At 46.0% G+C, this 21,955-nt stretch overlaps 1 protein-coding gene and 1 pseudogene across 13 annotated transcripts in view; one reads left to right on the top strand and one right to left on the bottom strand.

Moving 5' to 3' along the window:
- The window catches only part of dnah9l (dynein, axonemal, heavy polypeptide 9 like), a 155,518-nt gene that overhangs the window by 15,267 nt on the left and 118,296 nt on the right, over nt 1-21,955 (bottom strand). The window contains exon 83 of one of the 13 annotated variants that reach the window (XM_052464211.1): nt 7,740-8,398. The exons of the other annotated variants lie outside the window; for them this stretch is intronic. Within the exon in view, the coding sequence (XP_052320171.1) occupies nt 7,892-8,398 (507 nt within the window). The 3' untranslated portion in view covers nt 7,740-7,891. Of the gene's footprint in view, nt 1-7,739; nt 8,399-21,955 lie in introns of those variants that run through there. 13 annotated transcript variants of the gene reach the window in all.
- On the top strand, nt 306-2,598 carry LOC118388031 (cyclin-dependent kinase 5 activator 1-like; annotated as a pseudogene).

Here is a 21,955-nt window from a genome sequence, read left to right as displayed (position 1 = left end):
ACCTATGATGAAAATTACAGGCCTCTCTCATCTTTTTAAGTGGGAGAAGTTGCACAATTGGTGGCTGACTAAATACTTTTTTGCCCCACTGTACTTGAATATTCAAACCGAGCTTAGTCTAGTATTGGATCAACTGTTGTATGATAAAAAAAAAAAAAACGTTTGAATTAAGTTGTATAATTTTTTATTTCCGCTACTGCTGGTTCTTATTTTGCGTTTTACATGAAAATGCAATTTAGCCTACTTTTATAGCGCATTTTAAGCGAGCTCTCCAGTCAGTCCTGACATCGAAGTCGGACTGTGTGCTCCCCACTTCAAATAGCGATAATAGGCGCGCACATAATCGTCCCCAGGCTAAATGCGCATTATTGGAGTAGATTGCTAAAGGGAATTTATTAAAGCACAATTTAGGGGGAAGAATAGTCTGCTGGTGAACGAGATAAGCGGGAGCCTGACAGAGCTGCCAATATAATTTGACAGACCATTGAGATCCATGCAAAACACTCGCCAGATACATGTTATTCAGCCACTGAGGACAGAAATGTAACGCCGTGACGTAACAGACACTCAGAGGTTATTTCGTTTTCAATTTATTGAGCTGGGCTGTATCAAATATGAGGCTAATTCTATCACGGGGAACATCAGACTTTATTTATTTGTTTATTTATTTATTTTAGCCCACATCAAACTTATAATCTTTCACAAAATCGCCTCTATGACCTACTTCTTTATTACGACGTGGAAACTCGATTTCAGAACCTTGGACAATTCTGATGTTCACAACCATAACAGCCTTGAACTCAAAGCACTGGACAACCCGTCTTTACCTTTCAATTAACAAAGTAAATGTAGAAATATCTTTATAACTTTTTCACATATCAACTTGAAATCAGTGAGTAATATTTTTGTTTCGCTTTGGAATGTTATATTGCTCATGTTTATGAACACAGAGCACTAATGTCTATGCTTAATACTGTGATTTAGAATCTGTCCCAAATGAAACCCTGTTTCCTATTTAAAGCACTGCTTTTGACCAGACCCCTTTGGGCCACATGATCAAAAGCAGTGCACTTTATAGGGAATAGGTTGCCATTTCAGAGACAGCCAGAGCTGAGCTAGCTTGGCCAACTGAACTGATGCCATGCATTTCATTTTGCTAATATTGAAGCATTTTGTTTTCTACAGGCACTATTGACCATGGGAACCGTAATGTCTATCTCGCTCCGCAAGAAGGCAGTCCTCTTCAAAGATGGGCCGGACACTGTGGGCCACTTGATGGAAGTCCAGACCGGTAAGAGCGCAAAAGACAAGACTCTGAAGCGCTACTCACCATGGAGGTGGATTGTGAAGAAGAAGAGCTCCAAGAAGGCCCATGAGAACACCAACCAAAACAACATTGCCCATCTGAGTAATGAGAACCTGGAGAAGTCTCAGTCCTTCTCCAACCTGTCCACCCTCACAGTCCTTGAGAAGTCTCAGTCCTGTGACAAGCTGTCCACCCAGGACCAAGGCACTCCAGCCATCTCCAACAACGCGGCCTCGTCGGTCGAGAAGGTCCCCTTATCCAACTCAAACACGGCCCCGACACGCCCCAGATGGTGACCGTCCAGGAACTCGACGCTCCCAGGAGGCTGGTGATGGTCCACGCTACAACCGGCGAGCTGCTGCGCTGTCTGGGTGAGTTCCTGTGCCGGCGCTGCTACCGGCTCCAGGACATGTCTTCCATGGACCCGGTGCTGTGGCTGCGGGTGGTGGACCGTTATCTGCTGGACAACTGCTATCAGAGCCAGAGCTGCATCAATCCGGCCGCTGTGGTCTTCCTCTACATGCTGTGCCGCGAGGCGGTTTCCTCCGAGGTGGCCACCTTGCACGAGCTGCATGCCGTGCTGCTCACCTGCCTCTATACGACCTGCTCCTACATGGGCAACGAGATCGCCTACCCCTGAAACCCTTCCTGGTGGACACCTGCAGGCAGACCTTCTGGATCCGCTGCATGACCATCACCAAGCTGATGAGTGTCAAGATGCTCCAGATGAACACAGACCCTAACTTCTTCTCCCAGGTGTTTTCTGACCTGAAGAACGAGAGCCAGAAGGAGGAGAAGAAGAGCCGCCTGCTCAGCGGTGTGTACAGCACTCAGTGAGGGACCGAGGGTGTAGGGGCCAGGGGAGGGCGGGTGCCAATTACAGTCTGACAATTCAAAATGGGAGGGAGGAGGATTGGTTGAGGGAGCGGGAAGAGGGTGAGCTTTGATGGGAAAAGATGATTTATAGATTTTAAGGGTTAATGTGAGGGTAAATTTGACTTGAAAGAGAACACAAATCGGTAGCTATGAATGTGTGGAGGACTGAGGCTTCAGCTTACGATCTACTATACCAGCCTACTGTCTGATGTGTGCACTTCCTACTACGGGAGGATTGGAGGGACCTTTGAGTGACTGGACTAGTGCTCACATCACACTGAGGCAGCAGCCCACCAGCCTATTGTTCTGACTGTGGGAGATGTGTACTTCCTGCCACTGGAGGGACGGAGGCACCCTTGAGTGACTGGACTAGTGCTCACATCACACTGAGGCTGCAGCCCACCAGCCCATCTGACTGTGGGAGATGTGTACTCCACTGGAGGGAAGGAGGCACCCTTGAGTGACTGGACTGTGCTCACATCACACTGAGGCTGCAGCCCACCAGCCCATCTGACTGTGGGAGATGTGTACTTCCTACCACTGGAGGGAAGGAGGCACCCTTGAGTGACTGGACTAGTGCTCACATCACACTGAGGCTGCAGCCCACCAGCCCATCTGACTGTGGGAGATGTGTACTTCCTACCACTGGAGGGAAGGAGGATGTGACTGGACTAGTGCTCACATCACACTGAGGCTGCAGAGCCTATTGTTCTGACTGTGGGAGATGTGACCACTGGAGGGAAGGAGGCACCCTTGAGTGACTGGACTAGTGCTCACATCACACTGAGGCTGCAGCCCACCAGCCCATCTGACTGTGGGAGATGTGTACTTCCTACCACTGGAGGGAAGGAGGCACCCTTGAGTGACTGGACTAGTGCTCACATCACACTGAGGCTGCAGCCCACCAGCCCATCTGACTGTGGGAGATGTGTACTTCCTACCACTGGAGGGAAGGAGGCACCCTTGAGTGACTGGACTAGTGCTCACATCACACTGAGGCTGCAGCCCACCAGCCCATCTGACTGTGGGAGATGTGTACTTCCTACCACTGGAGGGAAGGAGGCACCCTTGAGTGACTGGACTAGTGCTCACATCACACTGAGGCTGCAGCCCACCTGACTGTGGGAGATGTGTACTTCCTACCACTGGAGGGGAGATGTGCTCACATCACACTACTTCCTACCACTGGAGGGAAGGAGGCACCCTTGAGTGACTGGACTAGTGCTCACATCACACTGAGGCTGCAGCCCACCAGCCTATTGTTCTGACTGTGGGAGATGTGTACTTCCTACCACTGGAGGGAAGGAGGCACCCTTGAGTGACTGGACTAGTGCTCACATCACACTGAGGCTGCAGCCCACCAGCCCATCTGACTGTGGGAGATGTGTACTTCCTACCACTGGAGGGACTGGACTAGTGCTCAGATCATGGTTGAACAGACAAGCTGCGACCCTGGCGCTTTAGACAGTGAAGTAAACACCAATGTTCCCCCTCAGCAAGAACGGGACAGTTCTAGGGGACAGGGGTTCGTTTGAGGACCATTGGTTCTGATGTATTTGAACGAACAGTATGACTGTTTTGAAATAAAATGCTTTAAATAATTTCTTAAAAACATCACATGTTGTGTCCTTATTATTTTACAAATATATATTTTCCTTGTCATTTTGAGATCTTGGTGGAGATAATACTTTACGAGTGGTGGAAAAAGAACCCAATTGTCATACTTGAGTAAAAGTAAAGATACTTAATAGAAAATGACTCAAGTAAAAGTGAAAGTCACCCAGTAAAATATGACTTGAGTAAAAGTCTAAAGGTATCTGGTTTTAAATGTACTTAAGTATCAAAAGGGAAAGCAAAGTCTATATATCAAATTCCTTATATTATGCAGATGTTCTTGTTTTTATTTATTTATGGAAAGCCAGGGGCACAGTCTAACAATATTTTACAAACCAGATTAGAGGCAGTAGGGATGAGTTCTCTTAATAAGTGTATGAATTTGACTGTTTTGCTGTCCTGCCTGAGCATTGGAAATGCATATTTTCTTTCTGAATGTTGTCAAGTAGAAGTAAAAGTTAAAAAAGATATACATTCTCAAGTAAAGTACCAGTTACCATGGAAACAAAAGCTTTTCAGTGTGTGTGTCATGTTCATGCAGATTTACAGTGATATTTACACTACAAAATCAGTTGTCTTAGTGTTACCCAGAGAACAGGGGCGGCAGGGTAGCCTAGCGGTTAGAGCGTTGGACTAGTAACCAAAAGGTTGCAAGTTCGAATCCCCGAGCTGACAAGGTCGTTCTTCCCCTGAACAGGCAGTTACAACCCACTGTTCCTAGGCTGTCATTGAAAATAAGAATTTGTTCTTAACTGACTTGCCTAGTAAAATAAAGGTAATAACAGGTTGGTCTTAAATGCCTGCTCTCTACTGCCTTGACCCAATATCTCCTACAGGGAGAGATTTGAGATATTTTTGAGATATTGATAATATATTGGGACAGCAATTAGGATGGGGAGGTACAGTGGGGCAAAAAAGTATTTAGTCAGCCACCAATTATGCAAGTTTAAAATATGAGACAGGCCTGTAATTTTCATCATCAGGTACACTTCAACTATGACAGACAAAATGAGAAAAGAAAATCCAGAAAATCACATTGTAGGATTTTTAATGAATTTATTTGCAAATTATGGTGGAAAATAAGCATTTGGTCAATAAAAAGTTTCTCAATACTTTGTTATATACCCTTTGTTGGCAATGACAGAGGTCAAACGATTTCTGTAAGTCTTCACAAGGTTTCCACACACTGTTGCTGGTATTTTGGCCCATTCCTCCATTCAGATCTCCTCTAGAGCAGTGATGTTTTGGGGCTGTTGCTGGGCAACACGGACCGTCAACTCCCTTCAAAGATTTTATATGGGGTTGAGATCTGGAGACTGGCTAGGCCACTCCAGGACCTTGAAATGCTTCTTACGAAGCCACTCCTTCGTTGCCCGGGCGGTGTGTTTGGGATCATTGTCATGCTGAAAGACCCAGCCACGTTTCATCTTCAATGCCCTTGCTGACGGAAGGAGGTTTTCAATCAAAATCTCACGATACATGGCCCCATTCATTCTTTCCTTCACACGGATCAGTCGTGTTGGTCCCTTTGCAAAAAAACATCCCCAAAGCATGATGTTTCCAACCCCATGCTTCACAGTAGGTCTGGTGTTCTTTGGATGCAACTCGGCATTCTTTGTCCTCCAAACACGACAAGTTGAGTTTTTACCAAAAAATTATATTTTGGTTTCATCTGACCATATGACATTCTCCCAATCTTCTTCTGGATCATCCAAATGCTCTCTAGCAAACTTCAGACGGGCCTGGACATGCACTGGCTTAAGCAGGGGGACACGTCTGGCACTGCAGGATTTGAGTCCCTGGCGGCGTAGTGTGTTACTGATGGTAGGCTTTGTTACTTTGGTCCCAGCTCTCTGCAGGTCATTCACTAGGTCCCCCCGTGTGGTTCTGGGATTTTTGCTCACCGTTCTTGTGATCATTTTGACCCCACGGGGTGAGATCTTGCGTGGAGCCCCAGATCGAAGGAGATTATCAGTGGTCTTGTATGTCTTCCATTTCCTAATAATTGCTCCCACAGTTGATTTCTTCAAACCAAGCTGCCTTACCTATTGCAGATTCAGTCTTCCCAGCCTGGTGCAGGTCTACAATTTTGTTTCTGGTGTCCTTTGACAGCTCTTTGGTCTTGGCCATCGTGGAGTTTGGAGTGTGACTGTTTGAGGTTGTGGACAGGTGTCTTTTATACTGATAACAAGTTCAAACAGGTGCCATTAATACAGGTAACGAGTGGAGGACAGAGGAGCCTCTTAAAGAAGAAGTTACAGGTCTGTGAGAGCCAGAAATCTTGCTTGTTTGTAGGTGACCAAATACTTATTTTCCACCATAATTTGCAAATAAATTCATAAAAAATCCTATAATGTGATTATCTGGATTTTTTTTCTCATTTTCTCTGTCATAGTTGAAGGTGAATGCACCAATTTGTAAGTCGCTCTAGAGCGTCTGCTAAATGACTTAAATGTAAATGTAAATGTAAGTCTACCTATGATGAAAATTACAGGCCTCTCTCATCTTTTTAAGTGGGAGAAGTTGCACAATTGGTGGTTGACTAAATACTTTTTTGCCCCACTGTACTTGAATATTCAAACCGAGCTTAGTCTAGTATTGGATCAACTGTCGTATGATTTTTTAAATTCTAAAAAAAAACGTTTGAATTAAGTTGTATAATTTTTTATTTCAGCTACTGCTGGTTCTTATTTTGCGTTTTACATGAAAATGCAATTTAGCCTACTTTTATAGCGCATTTTAAGCGAGCTCTCCAGTCAGTCCTGACATCGAAGTCGGCCTGTATGCTCCCCACTTTAAATAGCGATTATAGGCGCGCACATAATCGTCCCCAGGCTAAATGCGCATTATTGGAGTAGATTGCTAAACGGAATTTATTAAAGCACAATTTAGGGGGAAGAATAGTCTGCTGGTGAACGAGATAAGCGGGAGCCTGACAGAGCTGCCAATATAATTTGACAGACCATTGAGATCCATGCAAAACACTCGCCAGATACATGTTATTCAGCCACTGAGGACAGAAATGTAACGCCGTGACGTAACAGACACTCAGAGGTTATTTCGTTTTCAATTTATTGAGCTGGGCTGTATCAAATATGAGGCTAATTCTATCACGGGGAACATCAGACTTTATTTATTTGTTTATTTATTTATTTTAGCCCACATGAAACTTATAATCTTTCACAAAATCGCCTCTATGATCTACTTCTTTATTACGACGTGGAAACTCGATTTCAGAACCTTGGACAATTCTGATGTTCACAACCATAACAGCCTTGAACTCAAAGCACTGGACAACCCGTCTTTACCTTTCAATTAACAAAGTAAATGTAGAAATATCTTTATAACTTTTTCACATATCAACTTGAAATCAGTGAGTAATATTTTTGTTTCGCTTTGGAATGTTATATTGCTCATGTTTATGAACACAGAGCACTAATGTCTATGCTTAATACTGTGATTTAGAATCTGTCCCAAATGAAACCCTGTTTCCTATTTAAAGCACTGCTTTTGACCAGACCCCTTTGGGCCACATGGTCAAAAGCACTGCACTTTATAGGGAATAGGATGCCATTTCAGAGACAGGCAGAGCTGAGCTAGCTTGGCCAACTGAACTGGTGACATGCATTTCATTTTGCTAAGATTGAAGCATTTTGTTTTCCACAGGCACTATTGACCATGGGAACCGTAATGTCTATCTCGCTCCGCAAGAAGGCAGTCCTCTTCAAAGATGGGCCGGACACTGTGGGCCACTTGATGGAAGTCCAGACCGGTAAGAGCGCAAAAGACAAGACTCTGAAGCGCTACTCACCATGGAGGTGGATTGTGAAGAAGAAGAGCTCCAAGAAGGTGCAGGCCCATGAGAACACCAACCAAAACAACATTGCCCATCTGAGTAATGAGAACCTGGAGAAGTCTCAGTCCTTCTCCAACCTGTCCACCCTCACCCTTGAGAAGTCTCAGTCCTGTGACAAGCTGGCCACCCTCACCCTTGAGAAGTCTCAGTCCTGTGACAAGCTGGCCACCCAGGACCAAGGCACTCCAGCCATCTCCAACAACGCGGCCTCGTCGGTCGAGAAGGTCCCCTTATCCAACTCAAACACGGCCCCCGACACGCCCCAGATGGTGACCGTCCAGGAACTCGACGCTCCCAGGAGGCTGGTGATGGTCCACGCTACAACCGGCGAGCTGCTGCGCTGTCTGGGTGAGTTCCTGTGCCGGCGCTGCTACCGGCTCCAGGACATGTCTTCCATGGACCCGGTGCTGTGGCTGCGGGTGGTGGACCGTTATCTGCTGGACAACTGCTATCAGAGCCAGAGCTGCATCAATCCGGCCGCTGTGGTCTTCCTCTACATGCTGTGCCGCGAGGCGGTTTCCTCCGAGGTGGCCACCTTGCACGAGCTGCATGCCGTGCTGCTCACCTGCCTCTATACGACCTGCTCCTACATGGGCAACGAGATCGCCTACCCCCTGAAACCCTTCCTGGTGGACACCTGCAGGCAGACCTTCTGGATCCGCTGCATGACCATCACCAAGCTGATGAGTGTCAAGATGCTCCAGATGAACACAGACCCTAACTTCTTCTCCCAGGTGTTTTCTGACCTGAAGAACGAGAGCCAGAAGGAGGAGAAGAAGAGCCGCCTGCTCAGCGGTGTGTACAGCACTCAGTGAGGGACCGAGGGTGTAGGGGCCAGGGGAGGGCGGGTGCCAATTACAGTCTGACAATTCAAAATGGGAGGGAGGAGGATTGGTTGAGGGAGCGGGAAGAGGGTGAGCTTTGATGGGAAAAGATGATTTATAGATTTTAAGGGTTAATGTGAGGGTAAATTTGACTTGAAAGAGAACACAAATCGGTAGCTATGAATGTGTGGAGGACTGAGGCTTCAGCTTACGATCTACTATACCAGCCTACTGTCTGATGTGTGCACTTCCTACTACGGGAGGATTGGAGGGACCTTTGAGTGACTGGACTAGTGCTCACATCACACTGAGGCTGCAGCCCACCAGCCCATCTGACTGTGGGAGATGTGTACTTCCTACCACTGGAGGGAAGGAGGCACCCTTGAGTGACTGGACTAGTGCTCACATCACACTGAGGCAGCAGCCCACCAGCCTATTGTTCTGACTGTGGGAGATGTGTACTTCCTGCCACTGGAGGGACGGAGGCACCCTTGAGTGACTGGACTAGTGCTCACATCACACTGAGGCTGCAGCCCACCAGCCCATCTGACTGTGGGAGATGTGTACTTCCTACCACTGGAGGGAAGGAGGCACCCTTGAGTGACTGGACTAGTGCTCACATCACACTGAGGCTGCAGCCCACCAGCCCATCTGACTGTGGGAGATGTGTACTTCCTACCACTGGAGGGAAGGAGGCACCCTTGAGTGACTGGACTAGTGCTCACATCACACTGAGGCTGCAGCCCACCTGACTGTGGGAGATGTGTACTTCCTACCACTGGAGGGAAGGAGGCACCCTTGAGTGACTGGACTAGTGCTCACATCACACTGAGGCTGCAGCCCACCAGCCCATCTGACTGTGGGAGATGTGTACTTCCTACCACTGGAGGGAAGGAGGCACCCTTGAGTGACTGGACTAGTGCTCACATCACACTGAGGCTGCAGCCCACCAGCCCATCTGACTGTGGGAGATGTGTACTTCCTACCACTGGAGGAAGGAGGCACCCTTGAGTAACTGGACTAGTGCTCACATCACACTGAGGCTGCAGCCCACCAGCCCATCTGACTGTGGGAGATGTGTACTTCCTACCACTGGAGGGAAGGAGGCACCCTTGAGTGACTGGACTAGTGCTCACATCACACTGAGGCTGCAGCGCACCAGCCTATTGTTCTGACTGTGGGAGATGTGCACTTCCTACCACTGGAGGGAAGGAGGCACCATTGAGTGACTGGACTAGTGCTCACATCACACTGAGGCTGCAGCCCACCAGCCCATCTGACTGTGGGAGATGTGTACTTCCTACCACTGGAGCGAAGGAGGCACCATTGAGTGACTGGAGTAGTGCTCACATCACACTGAGGCTGCAGCCCACCAGCCCATATGACTGTGGGAGATGTGTACTTCCTACCACTGGAGGAAGGAGGCACCATTGAGTGACTGGACTAGTGCTCACATCACACTGAGGCTGCAGCCCACCAGCCCATCTGACTGTGGGAGATGTGTACTTCCTACCACTGGAGGAAGGAGGCACCCTTGAGTGACTGGACTAGTGCTCACATCACACTGAGGCTGCAGCCCACCAGCCCATCTGACTGTGGGAGATGTGCACTTCCTACCACTGGAGGAAGGAGGCACCCTTGAGTGACTGGACTAGTGCTCACATCACACTGAGGCTGCAGCCCACCAGCCCATCTGACTGTGGGAGATGTGTACTTCCTACCACTGGAGGGAAGGAGGCACCCTTGAGTGACTGGACTAGTGCTCACATCACACTGAGGCTGCAGCCCACCAGCCTATTGTTCTGACTATGGGAGATGTGTACTTCGTGCCACTGGAGGGAAGGAGGCACCCTTGAGTGACTGGACTAGTGCTCACATCACACTGAGGCTGCAGCCCACCAGCCCATCTGACTGTGGGAGATGTGTACTTCCTACCACTGGAGGGAAGGAGGCACCCTTGAGTGACTGGACTAGTGCTCACATCACACTGAGGCTGCAGCCCACCAGCCCATCTGACTGTGGGAGATGTGTACTTCCTACCACTGGAGGGAAGGAGGCACCCTTGAGTGACTGGACTAGTGCTCACATCACACTGAGGCAGCAGCCCACCAGCCTATTGTTCTGACTGTGGGAGATGTGTACTTCCTGCCACTGGAGGGACGGAGGCACCCTTGAGTGACTGGACTAGTGCTCACATCACACTGAGGCTGCAGCCCACCAGCCCATCTGACTGTGGGAGATGTGTACTTCCTACCACTGGAGGGAAGGAGGCACCCTTGAGTGACTGGACTAGTGCTCACATCACACTGAGGCTGCAGCCCACCAGCCCATCTGACTGTGGGAGATGTGTACTTCCTACCACTGGAGGGAAGGAGGCACCCTTGAGTGACTGGACTAGTGCTCACATCACACTGAGGCTGCAGCCCACCTGACTGTGGGAGATGTGTACTTCCTACCACTGGAGGGAAGGAGGCACCCTTGAGTGACTGGACTAGTGCTCACATCACACTGAGGCTGCAGCCCACCAGCCCATCTGACTGTGGGAGATGTGTACTTCCTACCACTGGAGGAAGGAGGCACCCTTGAGTGACTGGACTAGTGCTCACATCACACTGAGGCTGCAGCCCACCAGCCCATCTGACTGTGGGAGATGTGTACTTCCTACCACTGGAGGGAAGGAGGCACCCTTGAGTAACTGGACTAGTGCTCACATCACACTGAGGCTGCAGCCCACCAGCCCATCTGACTGTGGGAGATGTGTACTTCCTACCACTGGAGGGAAGGAGGCACCCTTGAGTGACTGGACTAGTGCTCACATCACACTGAGGCTGCAGCGCACCAGCCTATTGTTCTGACTGTGGGAGATGTGCACTTCCTACCACTGGAGGAAGGAGGCACCATTGAGTGACTGGACTAGTGCTCACATCACACTGAGGCTGCAGCCCACCAGCCCATCTGACTGTGGGAGATGTGTACTTCCTACCACTGGAGCGAAGGAGGCACCATTGAGTGACTGGAGTAGTGCTCACATCACACAGAGGCTGCAGCCCACCAGCCCATATGACTGTGGGAGATGTGTACTTCCTACCACTGGAGGAAGGAGGCACCATTGAGTGACTGGACTAGTGCTCACATCACACTGAGGCTGCAGCCCACCAGCCCATCTGACTGTGGGAGATGTGTACTTCCTACCACTGGAGGGAAGGAGGCACCCTTGAGTGACTGGACTAGTGCTCACATCACACTGAGGCTGCAGCCCACCAGCCCATCTGACTGTGGGAGATGTGCACTTCCTACCACTGGAGGGAAGGAGGCACCCTTGAGTGACTGGACTAGTGCTCACATCACACCGAGGCTGCAGCCCACCAGCCCATCTGACTGTGGGAGATGTGTACTTCCTACCACTGGAGGGAAGGAGGCACCCTTGAGTGACTGGACTAGTGCTCACATCACACTGAGGCTGCAGCCCACCAGCCTATTGTTCTGACTATGGGAGATGTGTACTTCGTGCCACTGGAGGAAGGAGGCACCCTTGAGTGACTGGACTAGTGCTCACATCACACTGAGGCTGCAGCCCACCAACCCATCTGACTGTGGGAGATGTGTACTTCCTACCACTGGAGGGAAGGAGGCACCCTTGAGTGACTGGACTAGTGCTCACATCACACTGAGGCTGCAGCCCACCAGCCCATCTGACTGTGGGAGATGTGTACTTCCTACCACTGGAGGGAAGGAGGCACCCTTGAGTGACTGGACTAGTGCTCACATCACACTGAGGCTGCAGCCCACCAGCCTATTGTTCTGACTGTGGGAGATGTGTACTTCCTACCACTGGAGGGAAGGAGGCACCCTTGAGTGACTGGACTAGTGCTCACATCACACTGAGGCTGCAGCCCACCAGCCCATCTGACTGTGGGAGATGTGTACTTCCTACCACTGGAGGGAAGGAGGCACCCTTGAGTGACTGGACTAGTGCTCACATCACACTGAGGCTGCAGCCCACCAGCCCATCTGACTGTGGGAGATGTGTACTTCCTACCACTGGAGGGAAGGAGGCACCCTTGAGTGACTGGACTAGTGCTCACATCACACTGAGGCTGCAGCCCACCAGCCCATCTGACTGTGGGAGATGTGTACTTCCTACCACTGGAGGGAAGGAGGCACCCTTGAGTGACTGGACTAGTGCTCACATCACACTGAGGCAGCAGCCCACCAGCCTATTGTTCTGACTGTGGGAGATGTGTACTTCCTACCACTGGAGGGAAGGAGGCACCCTTGAGTGACTGGACTAGTGCTCACATCACACTGAGGCAGCAGCCCACCAGCCTATTGTTCTGACTGTGGGAGATGTGCACTTCCTACCACTGGAGGGAAGGAGGCACCCTTGAGTGACTGGACTAGTGCTCAGATCATGGTTGAACAGACAAGCTGCGACCCTGGTGCTTTAGACAGTGAAGTGAACACCAATGTTCCCCCTCAGCAAGAACGGGACAGTTCTAGGGGACAGGGGTTTATTTGAGGACCATTGGTTCTGATGTATTTGAACGAACAGTATGACTGTTTTGAAATAAAATGCTTTAAATAATTTCTTAAAAACATCACATGTTGTGTCCTTATTATTTTACAAATATATATTTTCCTTGTCATTTTGAGATCTTGGTGGAGATAATACTTTACGAGTGGTGGAAAAAGAACCCAATTGTCATACTTGAGTAAAAGTAAAGATACTTAATAGAAAATGACTCAAGTAAAAGTGAAAGTCACCCAGTAAAATATGACTTGAGTAAAAGTCAAAAGGTATCTGGTTTTAAATGTACTTCAGTATCAAAAGGGAAAGCACCCACTCCTGCCCTATTAAAGGAAATATCAGTCATTAGATCAACGTTAGACTCTCTACTAACACAGGACGCTGAAAAGAAAATGAGATTTGTCAGGCAAAAGCTATATGAACATGGCGATAAGCCAGGAAAGTACTTGGCATACCTAGCTAAAAAGAGGGCTGACTCTCAGTCAATTGCTACTATTACTGATTCTGATGTTAATCATTTATATGAAAATAAATTGATAAGTGACTCATTTAAGAAATTGTATACAAACCTTTATGCCTCAGAACTGCCAAAGGATGCACCCAAATTAATGGAGAACTTCTTTGGTAAGATTGAGCTCCCTACTATCTCCGAAGAACAGAGGTCCCTCCTTAATGCCCCTATTACCAAGGAAGAGATAATGTTCGCAATTAAGAATCTGCAAAATGGTAAGGCCCCAGGACCAAAAGTCATCCCAAGAGAGGATGACTTTCACTTTAGCAGTGATAAATTCATGAACTTCTTTGAGGAAAAGATTATGATTATTAGAAAGCAAATTACGGACTCCTCTTTAAACCTGCGTATTCCTCCAAACCTCAGTTGTCCTGAGTCTGCACAACTCTGCCAGGACCTAGGATCAAGAGAGACGCTCAAGTGTTTTAGTACTATATCTCTTGACACAATGATGAAAATAATCATGGCCTCTAAACCTTCAAGCTGTATACTGGACCCTATTCCAACTAAACTACTGAAAGAGCTGCTTCCTGTGCTTGGCCCTCCTATGTTGAACATAATAAATGGCTCTCTATCCACTGGATGTGTACCAAACTCACTAAAAGTGGCAGTAATAAAGCCTCTCTTGGAAAAGCCAAACCTTGACCCAGAAAATATAAAAAACTATCGGCCTATATCGAATCTTCCATTCCTCTCAAAATTTTTAGAGAAGGCTGTTGCGCAGCAACTCACTGCCTTCCTGAAGACAAACAATGTATACTAAATGCTTCAGTCTGGTTTTAGACCCCATCATAGCACTGAGACGGCACTTGTGAAGGTGGTAAATGACATTTTAATGGCATCGGACCGAGGCTCTGCATCTGTCCTCGTGCTCCTAGACCTTAGTGCTGCTTTTGATACCATCGATCACCACATTCTTTTGGAGAGATTGGAAACCCAAATTGGTCTACACGGACATGTTCTGGCCTGGTTTAGGTCTTATCTGTCGGAAAGATATCAGTTTATCTCTGTGAATGGTTTGTCCTCTGACAAATCAACTGTAAATTTCGGTGTTCCTCAAGGTTCTGTTTTAGGACCACTATTGTTTTCACTATATATTTTACCTCTTGGGGATGTTATTCGAAAACATAATGTAAACTTTCACTGCTATGCGGATGACACACAGCTGTACATTTCAATGAAACATGGTGAAGCCCCAAAATTGCCCTCGCTAGAAGCATGTGTTTCAGACATAAGGAAGTGGATGGCTGCAAACTTTCTACTATTAAACTCGGACAAAACAGAGATGATTGTTCTAGGTCCCAAGAAACAAAGAGATCTTCTGTTGAATCTGACAATTAATCTTAATGGTTGTACAGTCGTCTCAAATAAAACTGTGAAGGACCTCGGCGTTACTCTGGACCCTGATCTCTCTTTTGAAGAACATATCAAGACCATTTCGAGGACAGCTTTTTTCCATCTACGTAACATTGCAAAAATCAGAAACTTTCTGTCCAAAAATGATGCAGAAAAATTAATCCATGCTTTTGTCACTTCTAGGTTAGACTACTGCAATGCTCTATTTTCCGGCTACCCGGATAAAGCACTAAATAAACTTCAGTTAGTGCTAAATACGGCTGCTAGAATCCTGACTAGAACCAAAAAATTTGATCATATTACTCCAGTGCTAGCCTCTCTACACTGGCTTCCTGTCAAAGCAAGGGCTGATTTCAAGGTTTTACTGCTAACCTACAAAGCATTACATGGGCTTGCTCCTACCTACCTCTCTGATTTGGTCCTGCCGTACATACCTACACGTACGCTACGGTCACAAGACGCAGGCCTCCTAATTGTCCCTAGAATTTCTAAGCAAACAGCTGGAGGCAGGGCTTTCTCCTATAGAGCTCCATTTTTATGGAACGGTCTGCCTACCCATGTCAGAGACGCAAACTCGGTCTCAACCTTTAAGTCTTTACTGAAGACTCATCTCTTCAGTGGGTCATATGATTGAGTGTAGTCTGGCCCAGGAGTGGGAAGGTGAACGGAAAGGCTCTGGAGCAACGAACCGCCCTTGCTGTCTCTGCCTGGCCGGTTCCCCTCTTTCCACTGGGATTCTCTGCCTCTAACCCTGTTACGGGGCTGAGTCACTGGCTTGCTGGGGCTCTCTCATGCCGTCCCTGGGGGGGTGCGTCACCTGGGTGGGTTGATTCACTGTTGTGGTCAGCCTGTCTGGAGATCTTTTGGCGCCCAGGATGGTAAGTTGGTGGTTGAAGACAGGCTGGGATGGGCTCGGATGGGGCCACAGTGTCTCCTGACCCCTCCTGTCTCAGCCTCCAGTATTTATGCTGCAGTAGTAGAAATGGCGTGCAGTAGTTTATGTGTCAGGGGGCTAGGGTCAGTTTGTTATATCTGGAGTACTTCTCCTGTCCTATTCGGTGTCCTGTGTGAATCTAAGTGTGCGTTCTCTAATTCTCTCCTTCTCTCTTTCTTTCTCTCTCTCGGAGGACCTGAGCCCTAGGACCATGCCCCAGGACTACCTGACATGATGACTCCTTGCTGTCCCCAGTCCACCTGGCCATGCTGCTGCTCCAGTTTCAACTGGCCTGGGCCCTAGGACCATGTCCCAGGACTACCTGACATGACGACTCCTTGCTGTCCCCAGTCCACCTGGCCATGCTGCTGCTCCAGTTTCAACTGTTCTGCCTTACTATTATTCAACCATGCTGGTCATTTATGAACATTTGAACATCTAGGCCACGTTCTGTTATAATCTCCACCCGGCACAGCCAGAAGAGGACTGGCCACCCCACATATGCTCTCTCTAATTCTCTCTTTCTTTCTCTCTCTCGGAGGACCTGAGCCCTAGGACCGTGCCCCAGGACTACCTGACATGATGGCTCCTCGCTGTCCCCAGTCCACCTGACTGTGCTGCTGCTCCAGTTTCAACTGTTCTGCCTTATTATTATTCGACCATGCTGGTCATTTATGAACATCTTGGTCATGTTCTGTTATAATCTCTACCCGGCACAGCCAGAAGAGGACTGGCCACCCCACATAGCCCGGTTCCTCTCTAGGTTTCTTCCTAGGTTTTGGCCTTTCTAGGGAGTTTTCCTAGCCACCGTGCTTTTACACCTGCATTGTTTGCTGTTTGGGGTTTTAGGCTGGGTTTCTGTACAGCACTTTGAGATATCAGCTGATGTACGAAGGGCTATATAAATAAATTTGATTTGATTTGACCAGACGGGTTTTGTAGTGAATTCTATAAAGAGTTCCATGACCTGATCCTTGAGCCATTGCGTGATATGTTTAACCACTCATTTTCAAATGACCAATTCCCTCAAACGCTGAGAGAAGCCAACATTTCACTTATTCTCAAAAAGGGAAAATGTCCAGAGTCTTGTTCCTTGTACAGACCAATTTCCCTTCTGAATGTGGATAGAAAATTGTTTTCTAAAATTCTAGCCACAAGATTAGAGGACTCACTGCCACTAATTGTGAAAGGAGACCAAACTGGCTTCATTAGGGGCCGTAAGTCATGCAACAACGTCAGGCGGCTTCTTAATGTAATTCAAGCCTACCAACAAAGTGCTGTGGATGGTCTTGTGCTCTCCCTAGATGCTGAGAAAGCATTTGATCGTGTGGAGTGGTCTTACCTATTATTTGCTCTAAATAAATTTGGTCTGGGGGACAACTTTATAAAATGGGTGAAAGTTTTATATGATGATCCTCAGGCTGCTGTCCTTATTAATGGGCTACGGTCAAATAGCTTCTCTATACACAGAGGTACCAGACAGGGCTGTCCTTTATCCCCCCTCCTCTTTGCACTCGTTATGGAACCACTGGCCGAGGCCATCAGGGTAACGCCTGCTATACAGGGACTGCTCATTGGTGATGTTCACCATAAAATAAGCTTGTATGCTGATGATGTCCTGATATTCATCTCTAGTCCCGAGACTTCAATTACATCTCTTATTAATATTATTGAATTATTCAGCGGATTCTCAGGCTACAAGATTAACCTTACTAAGTCAGAGGCTATGCCACTTGGTAGCCTACACTCTGTACCTAATACTTCTCCCCCTTCCCTTTTAAATGGTCTCCCTCAGGTTTCATGTATCTGGGTATATTTGTAACTCCTAAATTCCAGCTAATGTACAAACCCAATTTTGTTCCCTTGTTTGATACAATAAGACAGGATCTGGAGCGCTGGAACTCTCTCCCGATTTCTTGGTTGGGTAGAATATCCCTCTTGAAAATGAACGTTTTACCTAGACTACTTTACCCAATCCAAATGATCCCAGTATTACTCTCCAATAAGGTAATTAAATGGATGGCTAAGTTCCTTTATATGGAGTAAACGCAAGCCAAGACTTAAGATGGCAATATTGCAGCTGCCAAGTTCTATGGGCGGCTTGGACCTGCCCAATATCAAGTTCTATCAATGGTGTGCCCACCTTTGTTATATTTCTGACTGGATCACAAATGATGACTCCTCTATTTGGTTAGACATTGAGACTTCTCTTTCAAAATACCCCTTACAGGATCTTTTATTTTTCAGAAGTTTCAAGTCTATAGAAGAACACTGCAATAATCCCGTTACACTTAACACACTCAAAGTATGGAGGTCAGTTCAACGCTTCCTGGGAAGGTCCAAACTAACCTCTGCTCTTACCCCAATTCTTAACAACCCAGATTTCAGTCCAGGATTGCTGGATGCTGGCTTTAACTTATGGCTTAATAAGGGCATACGCAGGCTAAACAACTTATTTTCTGATAAGATTGTGTTGTCATTTGAGCAGATGGTCGAGAAATATCGACTCCCAAAGCATGACTTTTCCGCTTCCTACAAGTAAGACATTATATTCTGGAGAGCACCACCTTAGTTGGTAACCCTGATGTGTCTGTCATTGAAAGAATGCTTTTTTTTCCCACAAAGGAAAATGTCTGTAAGTCTGTTTTATGATACTTTTAAGGTCCTTTTCTGCTGTCAACACACAGAGGGTGAAACAAGTGTGGGAGAAAGAATTGTCTGTTACTATTGACGAAGAGATGTGGGAGGACATTTGGAGATATGCAAAAACAATATCTATATGTAACCGTACTAGAGCAATCCAATTAAGAATAATACACAGATTGCATATATCCCCAAATCGCAGACATGCTTTTAGCCCCACTTCCTCTTCCCCTCAGTGTCTTAAATGCAAAACTGATACAGGCACCCTAACACATTGTTTATGGTCATGTACCAAAATACAAAGATACTGGTCTGGTGTCCTGCAAGAAATTGAAAAGATCCTAGGGGTTGATCTAGAATTGGACCCAGTTTCTTTACTGTTGGGTCTCCCTAGTAGGCATTTTACTTATGTCTGTAAAAGGAGGCTTTACAACATCCTTACCTTCGCAGCGAGGAAAAACATCCTTTTACAGTGGATTAGTGTTAAGGTTCCTTCTATTAAAGACTGGCATAAGATACTATTTGAATGGGTGCCTCTGGAATATCTGACATGTACATTACATTCTAAAACAGACCAGTTCTACAAAGTATGGGAACCTTATCTAAATGACCTAGAACCTGAGGTATCAGCTATTATGCTGCAAAGATTCTCTTAGAATGGCGGGTATCTATGTATTTCAGAACTACACTGTACGTTCCATGTGTGGAACCTAACTTCTTGGTTTAAACTGAGCTTTTTTTGTTTAATGTCTGTTTGTAAGTCTGTTTAAAATGTATGTATTGAGAGACGCAATGATGGTGATGGGGTGAGAGAAGCACCGAGCAGGAAGAGGAAAATGGTGTACATATGTATGGGTGTGTATATGTGTGTATGTATGTGTATGTATGTATGTGTATATATATGCACGTAGATATGGGTAAGTGGGGGCTGTTTTTCTTGTTTTTGTTCTGTGTGCTTTGTCTCTGTTGTTGTATCTCTTAATATGGGTGAAAATTGTGAAATTTCAATAAAAATACTGTTACAAAAAAAGGGAAAGCAAAGTCTATATATCAAATTCCTTATATTATGCAGATGTTCTTGTTTTTATTTATTTATGGAAAGCCAGGGGCACAGTCTAACAATATTTTACATTCCAGATCAGAGGCAGTAGGGATGAGTTCTCTTAATAAGTGTATGAATTTCACTGTTTTGCTGTCCTGCCTGAGCATTGGAAATGTAAGGAGCACATCTTTTCTTTCTGAATGTTGTCAAGTAGAAGTAAAAGTCTAAAAAATATACACATTCTCAATTAAAGTACCAGTAACCATGGAAACAAGAGCTTTTCAGTGTGTGTGTCGTGTTCATGTAGATTTACAGTGATATTTACATTACAACATCAGTTGTCTTAGTGTTACACAGAGAACAGGATGGTCTTAAACTGCTCTCTACTGCACTGACCCAATATCTCCTACAGACAGACACACAAAGGGAGAGAGATTTGAGTTTGTGAGATATTGGTAATATATTGGGACAGCAATTAGGGATGGGGAGGTACTTGAATATTCAAACCGAGCTTTGTCTAGTATTGGATCAAGTGTTGTCTTATTAAAAAAAATCTTTAAAAAAACGTTTGAATTAAGTTGTAGGGGACAGGGGTTTATTTGAGGACCATTGGTTCTGATGTATTTGAACGAACAGTATGACTGTTTTGAAATAAAATGCTTTAAATAATTTCTAGTAAAACATAATAACATGTTTTAAATTGTGTCCTGCCTTAATATCTTTACAAGATAGATTTTATTGATAATATATTGGGACAGCAATTTTGAGATCTTGGGGGAGTATTTATACACCAATTATGCAAGTTTAAAATATGAGTGGCCTGGAAATCAAGAACCCAATTGTCATACAAAATGAGAAAAGAAAATCCAGAAAATCACAAGATTTTAATGAATTTATTTGACTTAAGTGGAAAAAAGCATTTGGTCAAAAGTCATACTTTGTTATATACCCTTTGTTGGCAATGAAAGGTCAAATGACTTAAGTCTTCTAAAGGTTTCACACTGTTGCTTATTTTGGAATTCCTCCATTCAGATCTCCTCTATATCAGTGATGTTTTGGGGCTGTTGCTGGGCAACATGTCAACTCCCTTCAAAGATTTTATATGGGGTTGAGATCTGGAGCTGGCTAGGCCAGTCTCCTTGAAATATTTTACAAACCAGATCATTGTCATGCTGAAAGACCCAGCCACGTTTCATCTTCAATGCCAGGAAGGGATGAGGTTTTCAATCAAAATCTCACGATAATGGTGTATTCATTTGACTTTCCTTCACACGGATGTCCTGCCTGAGCAAAAAAACATCCCCAAAGCATGATGTTTCCAACCCCATGCTTCACAGTAGGTCTTGTTCTTGGATGAATGTCTTTGTCCTCAAACACGACAAGTTGAGTTTTTACCAAAAAATTAAGTAAAACCATATGACATTCTCCCAATCTTCTTCTGGATCATCCAAATGCTTCTAGCAAACTTCAGACGGGCCTGGACATGCACTGGCTTAAGCAGGGGGACACGTCTGGCACTGCAGGATTTTCCCTGGCGGCGTAGTGTGTTACTGATGGTTTACTTTGGTCCCAGCTCTCTGCAGGTCATTCACTAGGTCCCCCCGTGTGGTTCTGGGATTTTTGCTCAGATTCTTGTGATCATTTTGACCCACGGGGTGAGAACAGGGAGCCCCAGATCGAAGGAGATTATCAGTGGTCTTGTATGTCTTCCATTTCCTAATAATTGCTCCCACAGTTGATTTCTTCAAACCAAGCTGCCTTACCTATTGCAGATTCAGTCTTCCCAGCCTGGTGCAGGTCTACAATTTTGTTTCTGGTGTCCTTTGACAGCTCTTTGGTCTTGGCCATCGTGGAGTTTGGAGTGTGACTGTTTGAGGTTGTGGACAGGTGTCTTTTATACTGATAACAAGTTCAAACAGGTGCCATTAATACAGGAACGAGTGGAGGACAGAGGAGCCTCTTAAAGGAAGTTACAGGTCTGTGAGAGCCTATCTTGCTTGTTTGTAGGTGACCAAATACTTATTTTCCACCATAATTTGCAAATAAATTCATAAAAATCCTATAATGTGATTATCTGGATTTTTTTTTCATTTTTCTCATTTTGTCTGTCATAGTTGAAGTCTGTAAATGTATGATGAAAATTACAGGCCTCTCTCATCTTTTAAGTGGGAGAAGTTGCACAATTGGTGGCTGACTAAATACTTTTTTGCCCCACTGTACTTGAATATTCAAACCGAGCTTAGTCTAGTATTGGATCAACTGTTGTATGATTTTTAAAATAAAAAAAAAAAACGTTTGAATTAAGTTGTATAATTTTTATTTCAGCTACTGCTGGTTCTTATTTGCGTTTTACATGAAAATGCAATTTAGCCTACTTTTATAGCGCATTTTAAGCGAGCTCTCCAGTCAGTCCTGACATCGAAGTCGGCCTGTATGCTCCCCACTTTAAATAGCGATAATAGGCG

Source organism: Oncorhynchus keta, chromosome 15 (assembly GCF_023373465.1).
Source record: "Oncorhynchus keta strain PuntledgeMale-10-30-2019 chromosome 15, Oket_V2, whole genome shotgun sequence".
NCBI classification, from domain to species: Eukaryota; Metazoa; Chordata; class Actinopteri; order Salmoniformes; family Salmonidae; genus Oncorhynchus; species Oncorhynchus keta.
The sequence above is the reverse complement of the archived record's forward strand: the minus strand, read 5'-3'. Positions and strand labels throughout refer to the sequence as shown.